Below are 18,284 nucleotides of genomic sequence, written 5' to 3' on the forward strand. Positions count from 1 at the left end.
TCTTCACTTCAGACTGGTATACTGAAGACTTCACTTGAAGACCCCCTGGCTCAGACTAAAATCCTGAGGTGATTTTCTGCTGAGCAAACCTCCAAAGGATACTTTTCTGTTGCTTAGGCAATGTTCCAGCCAATCGCTGCAAGCCTGTTTCTCAGCTACTCAGGCTAAGGGCCTGAGTCCATCACAACATATATTAAAATTTATATGTATTTCAAACAGGTACACATGCTTGGGAGTTAGGATTGGTTATGGCTCCCTGCTGAATGTACATTCAGGGGCTGAGCTGTGAAACATCCATCAGTTTGAGGCACCAAAAGACATGCAGGCCTTTTCAGCGCTATGAGTGTGTGGAGGGGGAGAGTTAATGCTGTGTCTGTATAACGTGATACAATAATTCCTTCAAGTCAAATTTTATGCATCAGAATTTTTATTATTTATTTATTTATTGCCTTTAGTAATCTCAGGTGTTAATAGGAAATAGTTATTTTGCAAAGTAAAAACCAGTTTCATTTTTGTCCCTGACTAAAAACAAAAGCCCCAAAACAGCATGCCTGATGTGATCATTTGGATGATCCGAGGGGAGAAGAGACTCGCCTATGCCCGCATTCCTGCTCACCAGGTTTTGTATTCCACTACAAGTCCTGGAGCATCTGGAAAGTATTGCGGAAAGACCCAGACCATCTTTCTAAAGGTAATGTAAGCCAAGCCGTGTGAACACAGGCAAAATATTTAAGTCTGTGGTGTTGAAGACAGTAGTTTTGAAAGGAAGTTTGATACAGAATATTGCTGTAGGAAAAGCTTGCCAGGAACAACACTGTATTAACAGTCCTGATGTAGATGACCATCTTTGGGAATCAGATTATTTTACTCCAGTACATATGTATATTGGTATGCAACCTGTATAACTAGTGTGTATCTACTTCCCCTTCAATACTGTCTCAAAAAAACTATGTCCCTTAAAGATAAAATTAAATAAATAGCATTTACTCTTAGCTCAGGCACACAGGGACCCACAATTTCACTCTTTTTTCATTCACTCATTTTTTAACTAATTCATGTTCCAGAGCCAGTTTGGTATAGTGGTTAAGTGTTATCTGGGAGAATGGAGTTTGATTTTCCACTCCTCCACTTGCACCTGCTGGAATGGCCTTGGGTCAGCCATAGCTCTCATAGGAGTTGTCCTTGAAAGGGCAGCTGCTGTAAGAGTTCTGTCAGCCCCACCCACCTCACAGGGTGTCTGTTGTGGGGGAAGGAGATTGTAAGCCACTCTGATTCAGAGATAAATCTGCGGTCTTCTTCTTCTTCTTCGGTTTCAATGGTAAATACATCTCCAGCTGTAACTTTCTTTTCTATTTGTTTTGGGTAACATTTTCAGAGACTGTAGTTCTCACCCAGGAGAGCCTCTTCCAGGCAATTATAATTTAACCAGATTCCTGGCTGTAACATATTTGTTTCCTACACTATTTTGATGAAATTTTCCAGAACTGTATCTCTTAAATCCAAGGACACTTTCTGCCAGGTATTAGGCAAAGGGAAGAAAGAATTTTATAAATTACAGAACAGGTAAGGGCAGGTGTTTGGCATGCTCAGCAGGCAGACAGGCAACTTCCTTCCTTCCTTCCTTCCTTCCTTCCTTCCTTCCTTCCTTCCTTCCTTCCTTCCTTCCTTCCTTCCTTCCTTCCTTCCTTCCTTCCTTCCTTCCTTCCTTCCTTCCTTCCTTCCTTCCTTCCTTCCTTCCTTCCTTCCACATTTGTACTCTGTTTATTCTTCCCCAGTGGGGGACCCAAAGTGGCTTATGACATCTTTTCCCTGTTCTCTTGTTTCTACACCAACAACCCAGTGAGGTAGGTCAGGCTGAGAGAGTGTGACGGGCTCAAGGTCAGCCAGGGAGCTTCCATAGCAGAATGGAGATTTGACTCTGAGTCCTCCAGATCCTATGCAAACACTACTACACAACACTGCCTCTTACTATTTGCATTCTTCAAAGTAAATCTTTCCAGGCCTAATGGTTCAGTGTGCCTCTGGTTTTAACTGAGAGAGAAGGGTATCTCAGCTATTAATAGTTTGAAAAACTCAAAGCAACATGATATTGGATTTTCAAGCCTCTTACTTTTGACAAGGAAATATGAACAATGATTAATATTGCAAGTTTCAGACTTGGGCAGGGGCAAACTCATTGTTTGACAAGGGCTGGGAATGAAAAACAGGAAAAGAATTAGCAGTCTGACTGTGCTTGGCCATCCATGTGCTGGCAAGTCAAGGCTAATGTTCTTTAAATTGTTTGGGGGGCACTGCTGAACTTCAAAAAACCCATTTGATGTAATCTCCAACAAAGGAAAATTCTGGGCGGGCATAGGTCTTTGGGACATAGGCGATGCGAATGTTCTGCTGTGTTTGTTCAGTTGATGATTGCATAACCCTGGAAGATAGCCATTTTTTTTTCCTGTTATTTAGTACCCACAGGACAAAAACAATGGTGTCAAAATACCTGCACAATTACGGGTCAACATTTGGCTGGGCTTGAGCGCAGTTGAGAAGAAGTTTAATAGCTTTGCAGAAGGAACCTTTAGTGTCTTTGCTGAATTGGTAGGTATACTAACAGTCTCTGTGCTACAGTTGATTTGAGATTTGCTTCTCGCTCTGTTAAAATATGAGACAAGGTCCTCCTCGGGAATTTTATGGAGTTTTTGCCCTCCCCTCATTTTAGAGTGTATAAGAAAGTTCTCCTTTGAAAACACCTGTGAAATGAATGAGAGCTATACACAAACATGCTCCATCAATGGTGCTTGGGCAGCTTTCATTCATTTTAATGGTATGCACAGAGGAACTTCCCAAAGCCTTGTACCCTGATTTGTTCAAAGGGTCCCATCAGTCACAGGAAATTTTGATTTTAATATTACCATCTGGGATAAGTTCCATGCATGTCTTCCAAAATTACAGCTGCCTTAACTGGTATTACAGGCTACCCCATCGATGTTGTGGAGTGTGAACCTGCCATCTCCTTTCTATGAAATGTCCACTTCAGATGCATAAGTGATTTATCCCATCCCATCCTTCTCCCATTTGGTAGATAATAGTCCATTGCTCAGTTTCTGAAGAAGAGACAGATTGCATCTCAAGCCTCTGTGAAATCCATCTGTAAATAATTTCCTTTCCTCTGAGACTTGTGGGATCTGATTGCTGGTGAGAAATGTGTGCGCACACACAAAAAGGCTTGTTTTGTTCAGAAACCTTCATGTTCCATGATAGTGAAACTGGTCGTCAAATAAACCTTGGCTTCAGTTTCCCTAATTATGCAATACAGTTCACATTATGAAAAAGGCCGTGTTCTGTCTATAAGTCATCACTGTATTATCTTTTCCCCATCATTTGTATCAGATTTTTGGCAATTTATAGTTTTCTTTCTAGAAATAGCTACTTCTGAGGATGCTTGCACCACGTACCTGTGGTAAGCTGTATTGTCAAGATACAGTCAGTGCATGCCACTGTGAATATTTTGCAGCGTTTATGAAAGATTCACAGGTCATTGTGGCTGCCAGGGAAACTCACCTGAGCAGGGCAATGTGAGGATTCTAACGTTGGTGAGATATCAAATGCATCAGGCGCTAACACGGCTTTGCTGTTTGTTTTTTGAATAGTATGAAAATCAGGCTCTTATGTTTGGAAAATGGGGGACTTCAGGACTTGTTGGCCGCCACAAATTTTCTGACGTCACAGGAAAAATCAAGCTGAAAAGAGAATACTTTCTGCCTCCCAAAGGCTGGGAGTGGGAAGGGGACTGGTTCATTGATCCTGAAAGGAGGTCAGGTTTTTGTTTAGATTACTCTACCATAGAACAAAAGTGATTTCCCATTGAGGAAACGCCAAAACTTGTACAGGAAGAGAGGCAATTATATGTGCTGTTAGAATTTAGTGTTTTGGAAAATTTCTCAGTCTTTCAGAACAGTATTTATAGTATAATTTGGCCAACAGATGGCAGTACAGAACCCTCTAAAATCCCAGCTAACCAAAGAAAATGCTACATTCTGTTTTGTGTGACATATTTTCTTTTATTGCATTAGCATTTTTAATTCATACACATTTTTATATTTTGATTTTTTTTAAAGCACACTAGAATGTGAAAAGATTCATGTGTGATAATGTGTGTACTTCGACAAATAGTAGGAAAATATAAGTGTTGCGAAATGGTTGGAAAAGTTTATAATATTAAATTGAGTTCATTTACAGTTCATTGCAAAAATTCAATTAACTGAAATGTATAATTTCCTAGCAGATGACAGCCTGTTTCCTCAGCTATGACACACTTAGTTTCTGCAGTTAGGTGCCCCGTTTCAACAGTAGCATTTGACACTTCAGGGGGAAAGTGGGATTTTGATTTTTTTAAAAAACCAAAGTGTCACTTAGCTTATCTACGAAGTGTGGCCACCCTAACCACTGCCAAAGAAAAAGAGCCCCATTATATCTTTCTGCTGTGATTATAATTGGCCAAAACCATATAGATTCAATATCTCCTTCAGCCAATAATATGGAGAGGCATCTACAGATGACATATTCTGAGGGCTACCCCACAACTGAGGCAATATGTGAAGTGGCCCAATATCATGAAGGCAGCTTAACTTAGAAGCCTTTTCTCCTAAAATTCCAGCACAGTTCTTCAAGCAGAGGATAGTAGTCTGAAGAAATATACCAGCATTTTACAGTCACTAAAAGCAGTCCATAGCATCCTTTTCTTTCTCCCTCATCTGGGTGAGACCCCACCCAGTCATCCCCAGCCATCAAGCTGTCAGACATTCTCACAGTTGCTTGTAGTCAGGCAGTTCACATGCAGCTAGAAGATTCCTAGATGTGTTCAGGGAACATCTTTTAATACTTAAAGTGTCTGAAAGTTTCCTTCTGACTCACTAGCTTGCTGACTGAAGCAGATGCCGGCCATTCTGAGTTCACTGATGAAGTGTATCAAAATGAGAGCCGCTACCCTGGGGGAGATTGGAAAGCGTCTGAAGAGAGTTATACTGATGTGGTAAGCCTAGCTTTCGATGAGTTGACACTTCTATGTTTTAATAGCACCTTGTTAGACACAGTTGTAACTCAAGTCATCTCAGTTTTTTTAGTGTCCATGGTCAAATGCATGTAAAATGCCACTCATAACTTAAGGACACACCATTGATCTCCAACTCAGAATGTAAAGGACTTGATCTTGTGCAGTGCAAACAGAAATAACAGTATTTATTTTAAATGTTATATGCTGCACTCTCAGGCTGTAGACTCATAAACTGGCTAACAACAGGGCTTTTTGGTAGAAAAAGCCCAGCAGGAACTCATTTGCATATTAGGCCACACCCCTATCACCGAGCCAATCGGAACTGCGTTCCTCCTCAAAAAAGCCCTGGCTAACAATAAGCTAATAGCAAAATTCTACTGTGTTGCTTTAAGCTCTGGTAGGGGGGAAAAAAGGTAGATCAGGTCTTTTGTACCTCCCCTCTCCTTACTAGGGCTTATGTAGCTTGGAAAGCCCTTTTCTTATCAGAGGAAAGGCACAGGATAAAAGAGTTAAACCCCTCTTTGTCAGCATTGTTTCTCCTACCTGTATAGGGGAGCTGCACTTAGTGGTGATGGTAAGTGTCATCGAGTTGCAGCCCATTTATGGCAGCCCTGTAGGGTTTTCAAGGCAAGAGATGCTCATTAGTGGCTTGCCACCTGCCCCTGCATAGCAACCCTGGCCTTCCTTGGTGGTCTTCCATCCACATGCAGAACAGGGCTGACCCTTGCTGCCAAGATCCAGGCTAGCCTAGGCCATCCAGGCTGGGGCTTTGCAGTTGGGTTGTTCATCTTGAACCATGAGTGACTTGGAAATACCGTGCAGTTTTGAAAGCAGCATCACATAGACAGTAGACTGGGAAAAGTAATGTGGTCTTCTTTTTGCTGCAGACTTTTTTTTTTTAATCCGTGTTTCTTATTTCAAAGGAGAAGCTCTTGTAGCCTCTTCAACTGAAAATAACGTGTCACTTAAAAAAATGTCCAGTGTTATCGGATAGGACCAATGGCTGTTACAAACAGTAAAAACGATGTACAATAAAATACAGTAAAACACTATAAAAGTTACATTTTAGCATTTATTTCATAAAAAGAAAAATCTCCCCTAAACATCTGTTGAATAATAACTAAAATCTTAACTTGGCTCAAATTTTCTTTGTTGCTAGGGCAAAAAGAGCAACTTTGTATGAAACCTCTGGTTCCACATATGCAAGCAAAAATGTGACTTTTTCAGTTACAGTGCTTGAAGCATAGATTGGCCAGGATTGTACCTAGACATTTCTTTCTTGGAGTTGAGTAAAGTGGACAGGCCAACAAATAATGGCACAGGTCTTCAGGATCTGGGCCTCCACATATGAAGAGGTGCTGAGCGAATGGTGTTTGGGTATAATGTCCTTCAAGCATAGCTGTTTGCATTAGTTGAAAACGAATGGCTGTGAATGCTGAGCATAATTTTAGAAAGGAAATCTTGGACAGATATTATGCCCTAAGATGATCCGATTTAGTTGATTTGTACCAGGGTGAGTTTTAAAAATGTTTCATTGTAACATAAGCTTTTATAGACTTCAGATCTGACAAAAATGGGTTTGGATCCATGAAAGGTTATTCCACAATAAATAGCCAGGGGAAAAAAAACATTCTGAATTCTAATAAAATACTAGAATCATGCCTTAGCCAGTTTACTGTTTGTATGGTTTTCTAATTCTGTAATCTGATTTCTAAATCTGTAATCCTAATCAGAATGTTTGCTTTATGCTGTCTAATTGAATTAGGTTTGGTTTTTTAAAAATTTTTGTAATCTGTCCTGGGTATGAGAAAGGCAGACTATAAATGAAGTAAGTAAAATAAATACTATTAAGTGGGAAATTATAGTATAATTTTGCTAAATAAACAACCGCTATGTCTTTTTAAGGATCTCAGCATTACATATGTATGTTTCCTTCTCTTTTTCAAAGAATGGCGAAAAAACAGCCCCACCCAGTGAGATCACCTGCCCTCCTGGTTGGATATGGGATGATGACGCTTGGATTTATGACATCAATCGAGCAGTGGATGAAAAAGGTGAAGCTAGAGATTTAGGATATTTTTCATATCAGATCCTTAACATATGAACTAGCAAGCTGAGCAGCTTCAGGCAAGTTTTGGACTCATGTTCCTCAAACTGAGCCCCCTCCCATGCTTCATGGCAAACTACATCTGTATCTGAAAGGAACGTCAAAACTTATTAATATGTTAGTGGAGGACACTGTGGCAGGGTCTGATGTAAAAAAAAATTGCACTGTCTGTGTGCATGCAAGAGGAGGAATCTTAGAAGGCTTGCATCTGTTGTCACAACATTCTCTATGCTTTACTAACCTAAAGTAGATTGGGTTATTATTAATCTTTTCAATATGGCTCGTTTGGCTTTGCTTATTGAATTTATAGACTACCCCATCCTAGAGATTTGTACTGGGTAGCAATATTTTATGCCCTGACCTGGATGTCATGGGTTAGCCCAATATCATCAGACCTCAGAAGCTAAGCAGGATTGACTTTGATGGATGGGAAACCACCAAGGAAGTCCATAGTTGCTATGTAGACAGGGCCGGTCCTAGACTACCTGGTGCCCTAGGCAAAGCTAACTTCTGCCCTCCCCCCTGTATTGATAACCAATTTTCAAACAAAAACAAACAGATCAAACATAAATAAATAATTAATTTTCAAAGCAAGAGTATTCAGAGGTGGTTTGCCCCTTTCTTGAATGTCTTCAATCTGAATAGCAACCAGGGCTAACATTGCTTCTTAGATCTGATGAGACTGAGCTAGCCTATGCTACCCAGGTCAGGGCTCTAAGATGCTACAGCCAATACAATGTATATCAGGGTTGGCCAAACTGAGGCTCGGGAGCCACATATGGCTCTTTAACACATATTGTGTGGATCTTAAAGCCCCCACTGCCCAGTTGGCCAGCTTGGAGAAGGCATTTCTCTCTTTAAATCACTTCTCCAAGTCAAGCCAGCTGGTGGCTTGGAGAATGCATTTAAAGTTGCTTTCTTTTCACCTCTCCCTCCCTTCCCCATCTATTTCCTTCCTTCCATCCCCTGCTCCCCCCTTCCTCCGGTGGCTCTCAAACATCTGAAGTTCATGTCTTGTGGCTCACAAACATTTGAAGTTCATGTCTTGTGGCTCTCAAACCTCTGACGATCATTCTTTGTGGCTCTTATGTTAGGAAAGTTTGGCCACCCTTGGTGTATATGATTGCAAAACTGGCTATCATGCTGCCTGTGGGGTGGGCACAATAGAAATATTTACGAAGCATGAACCAGAGTAGTTTTATAAAGAGAGGAAGGAAGGAAGGACAACAGCGGAGGTGGATCTACTCAAAGGTTTCTGTAAACGATTTCCAAATATCTAAAAAGAAGTCCATGCCAATTGCTATCTATATGGCATTCATTCAAATATAAAAAGAGTTCCAAGGTCCTCAAGTTTGCTCACTTTACTTCACCAATCTCTCCTGCCCCTGTCTCATTCCCTCTTCTGCAAAATGAGAGTAACATCATTTCAGAGATTGGGGGGGGGGGGGTGTTCTGAGAGACGAAAAATGTTTCCCCACTGGATGCCTTGCTAGATTTATGGAACTCACTGCCTCTCCCTCACTTCCCTCTTTCTTTCTCATGTTGTCAAATGAGAGAGAGAGAGAGAGAAAGTTTTCCAGTCTTCTAACCCTACTTCTTTTGTAGCTGCGTTGGTTTGTTCAGCCCTCACAGAGGAGGCAAAGTTAATTGCCAGCCAATAAGCCTCTGTAACATGGTGAAGAAAAGGAAGGGAGAAGAGAGGAGAGGTGGAGATTTTCTGAAAGTGGGAGCAGCTTCTAACATTCAGAAAAGAGAGAGCAAGAGAAAGATTTATTTGCTCTCAGCATAAACCTTGTCTCCTGCCCAATAAAGCATGATAAAAGTCCTTTCCCATAGTATTCAGAATTAAAGGGACAGTGCTCATGTGACCAGTCGCCAGCATTTAAGAATCATAACACCTTAACAGCAGCTCCGAAAGCAGGAGGGGAAAAGCAGGACCGGATCTACATGTTTTTTGAGGGTGGACAAAATCGAAAAATGGCGCCCTCTTAAGGGCCATTCTATGTTATGGTCCCATAGAATACAATGGACTCCATACCCAATTTGCCGCCCCCCCCCCTCTGTCAGCGCCCGGAGCAAGCGCACCCCTCTGCCCCCCCCCCCCGCCCCTAGATCCGGCCTTGGGGAAAAGGAGCCCAGAGGGAAAGAACACAGCCAGGACTGGGTCACGGTTTGAATGGTGGGGGGGGGAGAGGTCTCAAGCTGCCCTGAGCCGCTTGGTCGGGGAGGGTGGGATACAAATAAAATGTGACTGACTGACTGACTCATTTTGCACTCTTAAGGGAGAAGAGGCAGCGCTCTCTGGGGGAGCAATTGGAACTCATTCTGTTAGGGGGGTACTTTTGCGACGCGTCACATGAACTTTTGCAAGGAGGCAGCGATTTTTTCCCCACTTGATGCTGGGGCTGTTGCAGGCAGTGCTGACCAGGAACCAGATGCTGCCACCTGCTGCTCCTCCACCTCCTCTGTGCAGCCTCCCCAGTGAGAGCAGCACTCTGGCAGATCGTTCTGACCCTCGTTGCAGCCCCACCGACACCCTGCAAGGCAGCCTCATAGCTCCCCTCAGCCACTGGTGGCAGCACTTCTCGTCTCCTGCACGTGCAGCCTGCCCAGGGCGGAAGAAGGGCACCGCAGACCTCCTCCCTCCCTCAGTCCTCACAACTGCCCCTGCTTGCCAAGGGATGGTCTATCATGCTGCTTGTGGGGCGGGCTCCTATCTCACCCTCCTTCTCCTACTCGGCTGCTCTTTCACCAATGAAATCAGCATGGAGGAACATCCTTGGCGCGGGAGAAGAAGGGATGCAGGGCAAAAGCCAAGAGGGTGCCCTGGAGAGAAGTCACATGGGGGGGCATCCAATTTGGTGCCCCCTAAAGGCTGGCACCCTAGGCAATTGCCTGGTTTGCCTAGTGGCAGGGCCAGTCATGTATGTAGAGGCAGGCAGTGGCCTCTATTACTCTCTATCCTTGAAAGCCCGCCAGGGTCTTTCTAAATTGGCTGCTGCTTGACGGCATTTTTCACCACCATGATTCCTCTGGTGTAGTCTAATAAAAATATTTAGGAAATATTTCACAAGCCCAGCCCTGATTATTCCATATGAACCTGCTTGGCAACTTGGATCTTCTTCAAAAGCCCTATTTTGTATGTCGTCACCTTCTGAAGTAATGTGAATGGCTCTTATAGGCAGGGCCTTCTTCATAGTGGCACTTCAGCAGTAGAATGCCCTGCCCCACAGGTATCCTCCTGGTCCCTAGTCAGCTGGTTTTAGATACCAAGTTAAAACAGTTCTGTTCATCCCAGATTTTGGGTTTGGTTGATTTCCACACATGCCCTCCAGTGGATGGTTGTTATTATTGACTGGATGCTGATTGTTTTGTTGTGCTGCAAATAATAGATGTTTTTAGTGGTTTTTGAATGCATTTTTATTCACTATATTAAGCTAACTTGGAAATCTTTTAAACTGAAGGACAAGTTAGTAAATAATGTATTTATTTTTGTGATTCAGAGCATAAACTGTAATGTTTTTTCAGAGAGCTACACTGATGTGAGGAACTGCTGCTAGGATAACGTAGGACTGTAAATCATGGAGGGTTGTATGGAGAGAATTAGGATTTCAGTAAGTAAGAAATTGGTAGAGGCAGTTCAAAACAACCAACCTATGTTATTTTAGGTTGGGAATATGGGATTACCATTCCTCCTGACAACAAGCCAAGATCATGGGTAGCAGCAGAAAAAATGTATCATACCCACAGAAGAAGAAGGCTGGTTAAAAAACGCAGGAAAGATCCAAATCAGACTACAACATCGAGGCTAAGAGAAGTAAGGGGGAAAATGCATTCTACTTTGTACATTTGTTGAAAGTAATGAGGAGGGGGAAATGAGAGATTAGTCGAACGGACTGTGAGCCAGTTTGGTATAGTGGTTAAGTGTGCGGACTCTTATCTGGGAGAACCAGGTTTGATTCCCCACTCTTCCACATGTACCTTCTGATGTGACCTTGATTCAGTCACAAGTTCTTGCAGAGCTGTTCCTCTCAAGAGCAGTTTCTGTCAGAGCTTTCTCAGCTCCGCCTATCTGTTGTGTCTGTTGTGGAGAGGGGAAGGGAGAGGAGATTGCTCCTTCAGGTAGTGAAGGGCAGGGTATAAATCCAATCTTCTCATCCTTGTCTTCTTCATCTTCTTTCCTCCATTTTGAATCTGTGGTGACTGAAAATTATATGTCTATCCTAGGAAAGCACATTCTATGATGATCAAGAAGGATGGGAATTTGCCTCTTTGATTGGGTGGAAATTTCACTGGAAGCAGCGCAGTTCAGATACTTTCCGCCGCAGACGCTGGAGGAGAAAAATGGCTCCTTCAGACACACATGGCTCAGCAGCCATCTTTAAGCTTGAAGGTGCTCTTGTAAGTAACAGCTTAGCTTCCTGCCCTATTCGTCATAACATAACCTCAATATGAATTATATAAGTTGTAGTAAGAACATAAGAACATAAGAGAAGCCATGTTGGATCAGGCCAACGGCCCATCCAGTCCAACACTCTGTGTCACACAGTGGCAAAAAATTTTATATATACACACACACTGTGGCTAATAGCCACTGATGGACCTGTGCTCCATATTTTTATCTAAAGCATGTAGTAAGCATGTAGTGCTGGAACTTAACTGAAGACTTCCTGTGCTGAAGATTGGTGAAACTCATTGCATGCTATATTGCTATGTGTAAGGCAATATACTGAGTCTCTAGATAAACCTGTGTCTTTTAGAGAAAAAAGATGACAGTTTTCCACCCTTCCTTACCTTGATTGAGAATGACATAAAAGAGAAAGGCTTTGAAATCCCAAGCTATGCTCATTTTGTTTGTGTGATGGCAACTGAACAATGAATGCTTTTCATACTTACTGTTGGTTTTTATTCTCCTACTGGTTTTAATTTTCTCTGCCATCTTGTGACTGTTATGGTGCTTTTGGCTTGATGTTTTTATTCTTTAGATCATCTGTGTCTATATTTTAATTTTTAATATTTTAAAAACTATTTTGTGAACTGCTTTGGACAGGGCAAAATTGCTACATTAGCTAACTGGGGGATGTTTTCAGTGGTTCACTGCCCTGGAGGATAGTTGGCTGACGAGCAACCTGTGTTGAGCCCCAGTAGCCCTAGCAGTTCTGCCAGAGAAGCTTGGCTTGGACCCAGCAGCAGTGCCAGAGAAGGCCCATTTCTGCCAGCTTGAAGTATGGGGTGTGGATGAAATCGCACATGTACAAGGACTCTCCGTTCTCTTTTATGGGAGTGCTTGATGGCATGCCCCGACTATGCTGCTTGTGAAAAAGAATGGGGAAGCTTCTGTGCTTGTCAAATTCTATGCATACCTTGGAGCTACTGGATTGCATCTTTTGGGATTTATTACACTGTGATATATATGTAAATCCAGATTAAACGATTGGCAAGCATCATTTTAAAATTTTTGATGTTGTCCCCTCCCTCATACTATGATCCCATCTCATGGATGCACATATGCTTATCATCAGTCACTAAAGAAAAGTTTCTGTTTTAATTCTGGAATTAGAAATTACAGTTTCTGCATTTCTGAAATTACACTATGGCCCACACTGGGGCTTTTCTTCTGTGCACCAAAACATGCTGTTCCATTTTATTTATTGCTGGGTGGTGGTGGTTGTTTAAAAAGTAATATCTTGCCTGAAGCTTGCTGTCTATTTTGTAACATGTTGGGTGGTCTTAAGATACTATTCTATTGATTTTTTATAACTAGGCCAATCCACTTGAAAGTCATAGAATCGTAGAGTTGGAAGGGACCTCTAGGGTCATCTGTCCAACCCCCTGCACAATGCAGGAAACTCACAAACACCTCCCCCTAAATTCACAGGATCTTCATTGCTGTCAGATGGCCATCTAGCCTCTGTTTAAAAACCTCCAAGGTAGGAGAGCCCACCACCTCCCAAGAAAGCCTGTTCCACTGAGGAATCGCTCTAACGGTCAGGAAGTTCTTCCTAATGTTGAGCCGGAAACTCTTTGGATTTAATTTCAACCCATTGGTTCTGGTCCTACCTTCCAGGGCCAGAGAAAACAATTCCACACCATCCTCTATATGACAGCCCTTCAAGTACTTGAAGATGGTGATCATATCAGCTCTCAGCCGCCTTCTCTCCAGGCTAAACATCCCCAGTTCCTTCAAACTTTCCTCATAGGACTCCTCTGGACCCGTTGCAGCTTGTCTATATCCTCCTTAAAACATATTTAAAGTGGTATTTTTCTGCTTCTCATTGGCTCCATCCACTCCATATTGGTACATGTCATAGATACAGAGAAGTGTTATAAATTCTCAAGCATAATATAGCCTCACTGTTTGCAGCCAAGCTTCAGTGAAGTCTACCCCCACACACACACCCCACCCTACATTTGGACCTTGTTGGGAGTACAGAAGTCCTTTTAAAAAAACTCTCTTGAAGGAATTTAAAATGTGGGGAGTGCTCAAAACCAGGTATGTGGATAATAGTGGCCTCAAAATGAATAGCTGAGAATTGGATTTCTGAATATATATTTATATAAATAATAGTTACAGTGCATGCATATTTATATAATTACATAAATATATTTATTTTTACATATTTTAGGGAGCAGATACAAGTACTGATGATGGAGACAAGACTTCAGAGAAGGACAAAGATTCAGTAACACGTGCATTTGGTGCAAACACTCCAATAGTCTCTTGCAACTTCAGCAGTAAGTGCAAGAAGAAAGGTTATGTCTTCTGGGTAGAGTACACATTTTGCACGCAGAAGGCACCAAATTCTGTTCCTCGCATCTCTAGTTAAGATATCAGAAAATTTTTTCTCTGCCTGAAATCCTGGAGAGATTTTACCAGTCCAAGTTGACTATAGCAAAATAAATGTGTTCCAGTGGTCTGATTTCAGATTTTAAAAAAGCTTCATGTGAAATCTGTCATTTGAGGCCACATTCACTGAACAGCAGGTGGCATATATACTTTCAGGAGCTGTTCCACATGGAATTGTTACTTGGGATATATTTATGTTACATTTTCTTTGCTATAATCACATGAGGCTTAATTGCTTTGTAAAACACAGCAAGCAGTATGATATAACTGCAGCAATAGAACTCCAAGGTAAGGCCTGGGGGTTTCCTCCATCTGATCTCCCATAGAGGGAGATCAACTCCCATGTAGGAAACCCCATGGAGATCAGTTCCAATGGAGGAAATGGCAGCTTTGGAGAGTGGATTCTATGGCATTACATCCACACTCAGCTCCCTTCCTTCTCCCAAACTCCACCCTCCCCAAGCAGCATCCCCAAATCTCCAGGAATTTCCCAAACTGGAGTTGGCAATCCTGGTTGCAGAAGACATTGACAGGAGTCTTTTGGCATCTAAAGGACTAATAAAATTTGATCCAGCATGAATCCAGCATTTCATGAGTTAGGGTCTCTAGAACAAAACAATGGGTCTGTAGTCTGTCCTTTTCCACAAGGGTTTGTCACTTCTTGTTGTATCTGATTAGATATGGTGGATCTTGGTCATTTGCTCTCTTATCACAGTTTGACAGTTCTTCCCTATCATTGGTCTGATGAAATGGGCTTTAGCCCATGAAAGATGCCATAATGCATTATCAGATTTTCCAAGTACATGTAAATTAGGGGAGGGATGGTGGCTCAGTGGTAGAGCATCTGCTTGGGAAGCAGAAGGTCCCAGGTTCAATCCCTGGCATCTCCAAAAAAGGGTCCAGGCAAATAGGTGTGAAAAACCTCAGCTTGAGACCCTGGAGAGCCGCTGCGAGTCTGAGAAGACAATGCTGACTTTGATGGACCAAAGGTCTGATTCAGTATAAGGCAGCTTCATATGTTCATATGTTCATGTTGTTGCTGCTTTTCTTCAGTAGACTGATATGGACAGGACTTTTTTTGAGCAGAAACACACAGGAATGCAGTTCCAGATGGCTTGGTGTCAGGGGGTGTGGCCTAATAGGCAAATGAGTTCCTGCTGGGCTTTTTCTACCAGAAAAGCCCTGCCTTGGACCTTTTGCAAACACTCCAATAGTCTCTTGCAACTTCAACAGTAAGTGCAAGAAGATGCCCTTCCACCATGATGGGGGTTTTTTGAGCAGGAATGCACAGGAATGCAGTTCTGGCTGGTTTGGACAGGGCTCTGGCTCAAAAAAAGGTCTCCGGCAGAGAGGTCTCCGTCCACGAGCGCCCCCTCCCAGGAGAAGCTGGGCCTGCTGCTGCCTGCTCCGCTGCACGTTGCTCTCTCTCTCTGGCCATGTTTGTAGAGGAAGACTTAAGTTGCTTCTCCTCTTACACTATGACTGCAGTGAGAAAAGGGCATGCATTAGTGGGAGGCACAAAAGTCCCACTGAACATTTGCTTCAGAGTCCTCCTGTTATCGCCCAACAAATATAAGGACTTTGTAACATGTAAAGAGGTTCTGTCTTGTGTTATGTTCCTAACCAGAATTTCAGTCAGCATCCTCACATCATCAAGAAATAAATACACACTTTTCTAATTTGTACTGGTGCACATTTATCTAATGTCAGTAGACTGTACAAAAGTCAGAAATGGCGTGATCCCTACTTCCTCTTATCAGCAGACAACCTGTAGCAAAGAAGAGAGATGGCAGAATGGCCATATACTGACTCAACACATTCATACAGGGAAGGGTCAGGGAGCAGGACAAAACAGCTAAGGTGATAACAGATGAAAAGTAAAGTTGCTATTACATTTACATAATATCATTGGTTTTTTAAGGAGTCTTCAGTTACCATCTTCGGTGTTACATCTATCAAGCAAGAAATCTTACAGCTTTGGACAAAGACAGCTTTTCAGGTAGAGTGGAGGAACTGTTAAATCTGAAGCATATATGCATCTGTAAAAGCAAGTCTGCTCCTTTTTTGTGATGATTGAACTGCTTTATTCATGACTGGCATAGTGTGAGCTTATTTGCTGCATTCATGTGTGACAAGATCCCTGCAGTCAAAGATTTGGGTGGTGATCAGTATGAGGACTTCAGTCTTACTTCTGCAGTTGCTGAACATATGCTCTTCTCTCTGCTCAGGTTTTTCTTTTTCTCAGACTGCTCCTTAAACCTGCCTCTCTTTCGATCAGATCTCTAGACCATTGAACCTTCCATCTTTCTTTTCTTTGACCCCTGTTGTTTCTGTGCCTCCTTTCTTAAGAATTTCTATATGTACTGCCCTTCTCTAGGACCAGTGAAGCCTGCTTGTAGATCTAACCAATGGCAGCCAGAAGTCCTTCTTTCTGCCTAGCCCTTGCTGTGATAGTCATTGTGACCTGAAACCCAATCATTGTGAAGGACATGTGGGTATTACAGGGTGTTAAGCTGCAACCAAGCACATTTCTCTATATTACCAATTTGTTTTTCTTTTTAAAGGTTCTTAATCTACTCATTGCAACTGTATTGATTTTTTGAACTCATGTTTCATGTATAAAATATTATGTGTATTAGATTTTTTGCAGGTTATATGCAGAACAACTGTTAATTTTAAAAAACCATAGCCATTTATTCCTCCTGTTCTCCTTTTGCTTTTATTAAACAATGTAATAAGCTTCTCTGAACATACTATAGAAGAACAGTGTAGTAACATCCAAGTCCCCTACGCCAACATCTATCATGTGACCACAATTGTTGTTACTTCCATATGGTCAAATGCTGGAACTGTCACTCAAACCAAAGTTTTTCATCCAGATCCTTACTTTATTTTTTACTCCAGTAATGAAAAGACAGGGGGGAAAGTAAAATCAAACTTTTATTTGACCTCATTACATTCCCTTGTTAGGGGCCAGAGAAGATGACCTCAAGATAACCTTTTATATAGCTCATGGCACGATGTAAGGGCAATTTGTACAGGAAATGCTAATAACCATAATCAGATACCTTCTTCAGAGACCCAGATAACTTAGAGGTCTTTCTAATAGTAGGCCTAGAACCCTTTAATCATTTACCCTCTGCTTTAGAAGAAAAAGAGGCCATAAATAAATAAGCATGATTTAGATCCATGCTCAATCTCTGTGTTAAATCTGTAGCACTTACTGGGTTTTTTGCTGTAAACGGAATAACCTCTTTCTGTTATTTGGTACTGAACCTCAGGAAAGAGAATTAAAGAATGGCTACAACAATGTAAATGTAATAGCAAAGTTTAGACGGATTATGATGATGTATTCAGTTTTATTGTTTAAGACCATAAGATAAGAATCATCAAGAGTGCTGCATATGTCACACTGCTGAATGCAGAGTAGGGTCAGTGGACCTGTAAACTGCATGTTCAGAATTGTTGTCACTTCTGTGTTGACAATTTCATGGCATGCAATAAAGATGTTTGCGTATCATAAAATGGTTAAGAAAGGAGTCTGGATGTCTTGCAAAGGGGAGATACAGAGGGCAACTGTCACCCCAGACTGCTGATCTCACCCTTAATGGTAGTGAGTGTCTGTAATTTAGCCGCCAGAGGGTGGAACATTGTTCCCCACCCCCACATTTGTTGAGATAATGGGAATGAGATGGCAAAGGGCTCTTGTAAGGGTGGATCGGTGTTGACTGGAGGGCATCTAAGTCACCCTGAGGCAATTCCCTTCAGCTGGGTTTCTGGATAAAATAAAGGAGAAGAGAACAATGAGATCTGCTTTTGGTCCCCATTGGGGAGAAATTCCTGTTTGTGTCCTATGCCTCAAGTGTACCTATCTGACCTGATGGAAGCATGGCCTAATGGTTAAAGTGTCAAACTAGGATCTGGGAAACTCAGGTTTGAATCCCCATTCTGCTGTGGAAGCTTGCTGGGTGACCTTGGGCCAATCATACACTCTCAGCCTAACTTACCTCACAGGGTTGTTGTGAGGATACAATGGAGACGAGGAGAATGAAGTAACCCACTGTGAGAAAGGTTGGGTATAAATAGAGTAAATAAATAATGATGCATCCAGTGGGTCACCTTGGGTCATATATGCAGGCAATTGCAATTACCTTAGAGAATGATATGCACAAAATTAAGTAGCAACCTGCAGTTCTACTGGAGAAGGTCATCCGTTGTTGCCTTCTTGATGCATTCCCATTATAACAGCCATATACTACAGTGTGCCATGTTGCCTAAAGTACAAAACT

At 42.1% G+C, this 18,284-nt stretch overlaps 1 protein-coding gene across 2 annotated transcripts in view; it reads left to right on the forward strand.

Annotated features, from left to right (window-relative positions):
• MYOF (myoferlin) overlaps positions 1-18,284 on the forward strand; it is a 116,971-nt gene that overhangs the window by 69,564 nt on the left and 29,123 nt on the right. For both annotated transcript variants that reach the window (XM_060241330.1, XM_060241333.1), the window contains 9 exons: positions 536-691; positions 2,455-2,586; positions 3,639-3,802; positions 4,906-5,020; positions 6,990-7,095; positions 10,817-10,965; positions 11,376-11,549; positions 13,775-13,883; positions 15,917-15,994. In XM_060241330.1, coding sequence (XP_060097313.1) covers positions 536-691; positions 2,455-2,586; positions 3,639-3,802; positions 4,906-5,020; positions 6,990-7,095; positions 10,817-10,965; positions 11,376-11,549; positions 13,775-13,883; positions 15,917-15,994 — 1,183 coding nt within the window. The remainder of the gene's footprint in view (positions 1-535; positions 692-2,454; positions 2,587-3,638; positions 3,803-4,905; positions 5,021-6,989; positions 7,096-10,816; positions 10,966-11,375; positions 11,550-13,774; positions 13,884-15,916; positions 15,995-18,284) is intronic.

The sequence above is a fragment of the Heteronotia binoei genome, chromosome 6 (genome assembly GCF_032191835.1).
Source record: "Heteronotia binoei isolate CCM8104 ecotype False Entrance Well chromosome 6, APGP_CSIRO_Hbin_v1, whole genome shotgun sequence".
Classification (NCBI taxonomy): domain Eukaryota; kingdom Metazoa; phylum Chordata; class Lepidosauria; order Squamata; family Gekkonidae; genus Heteronotia; species Heteronotia binoei.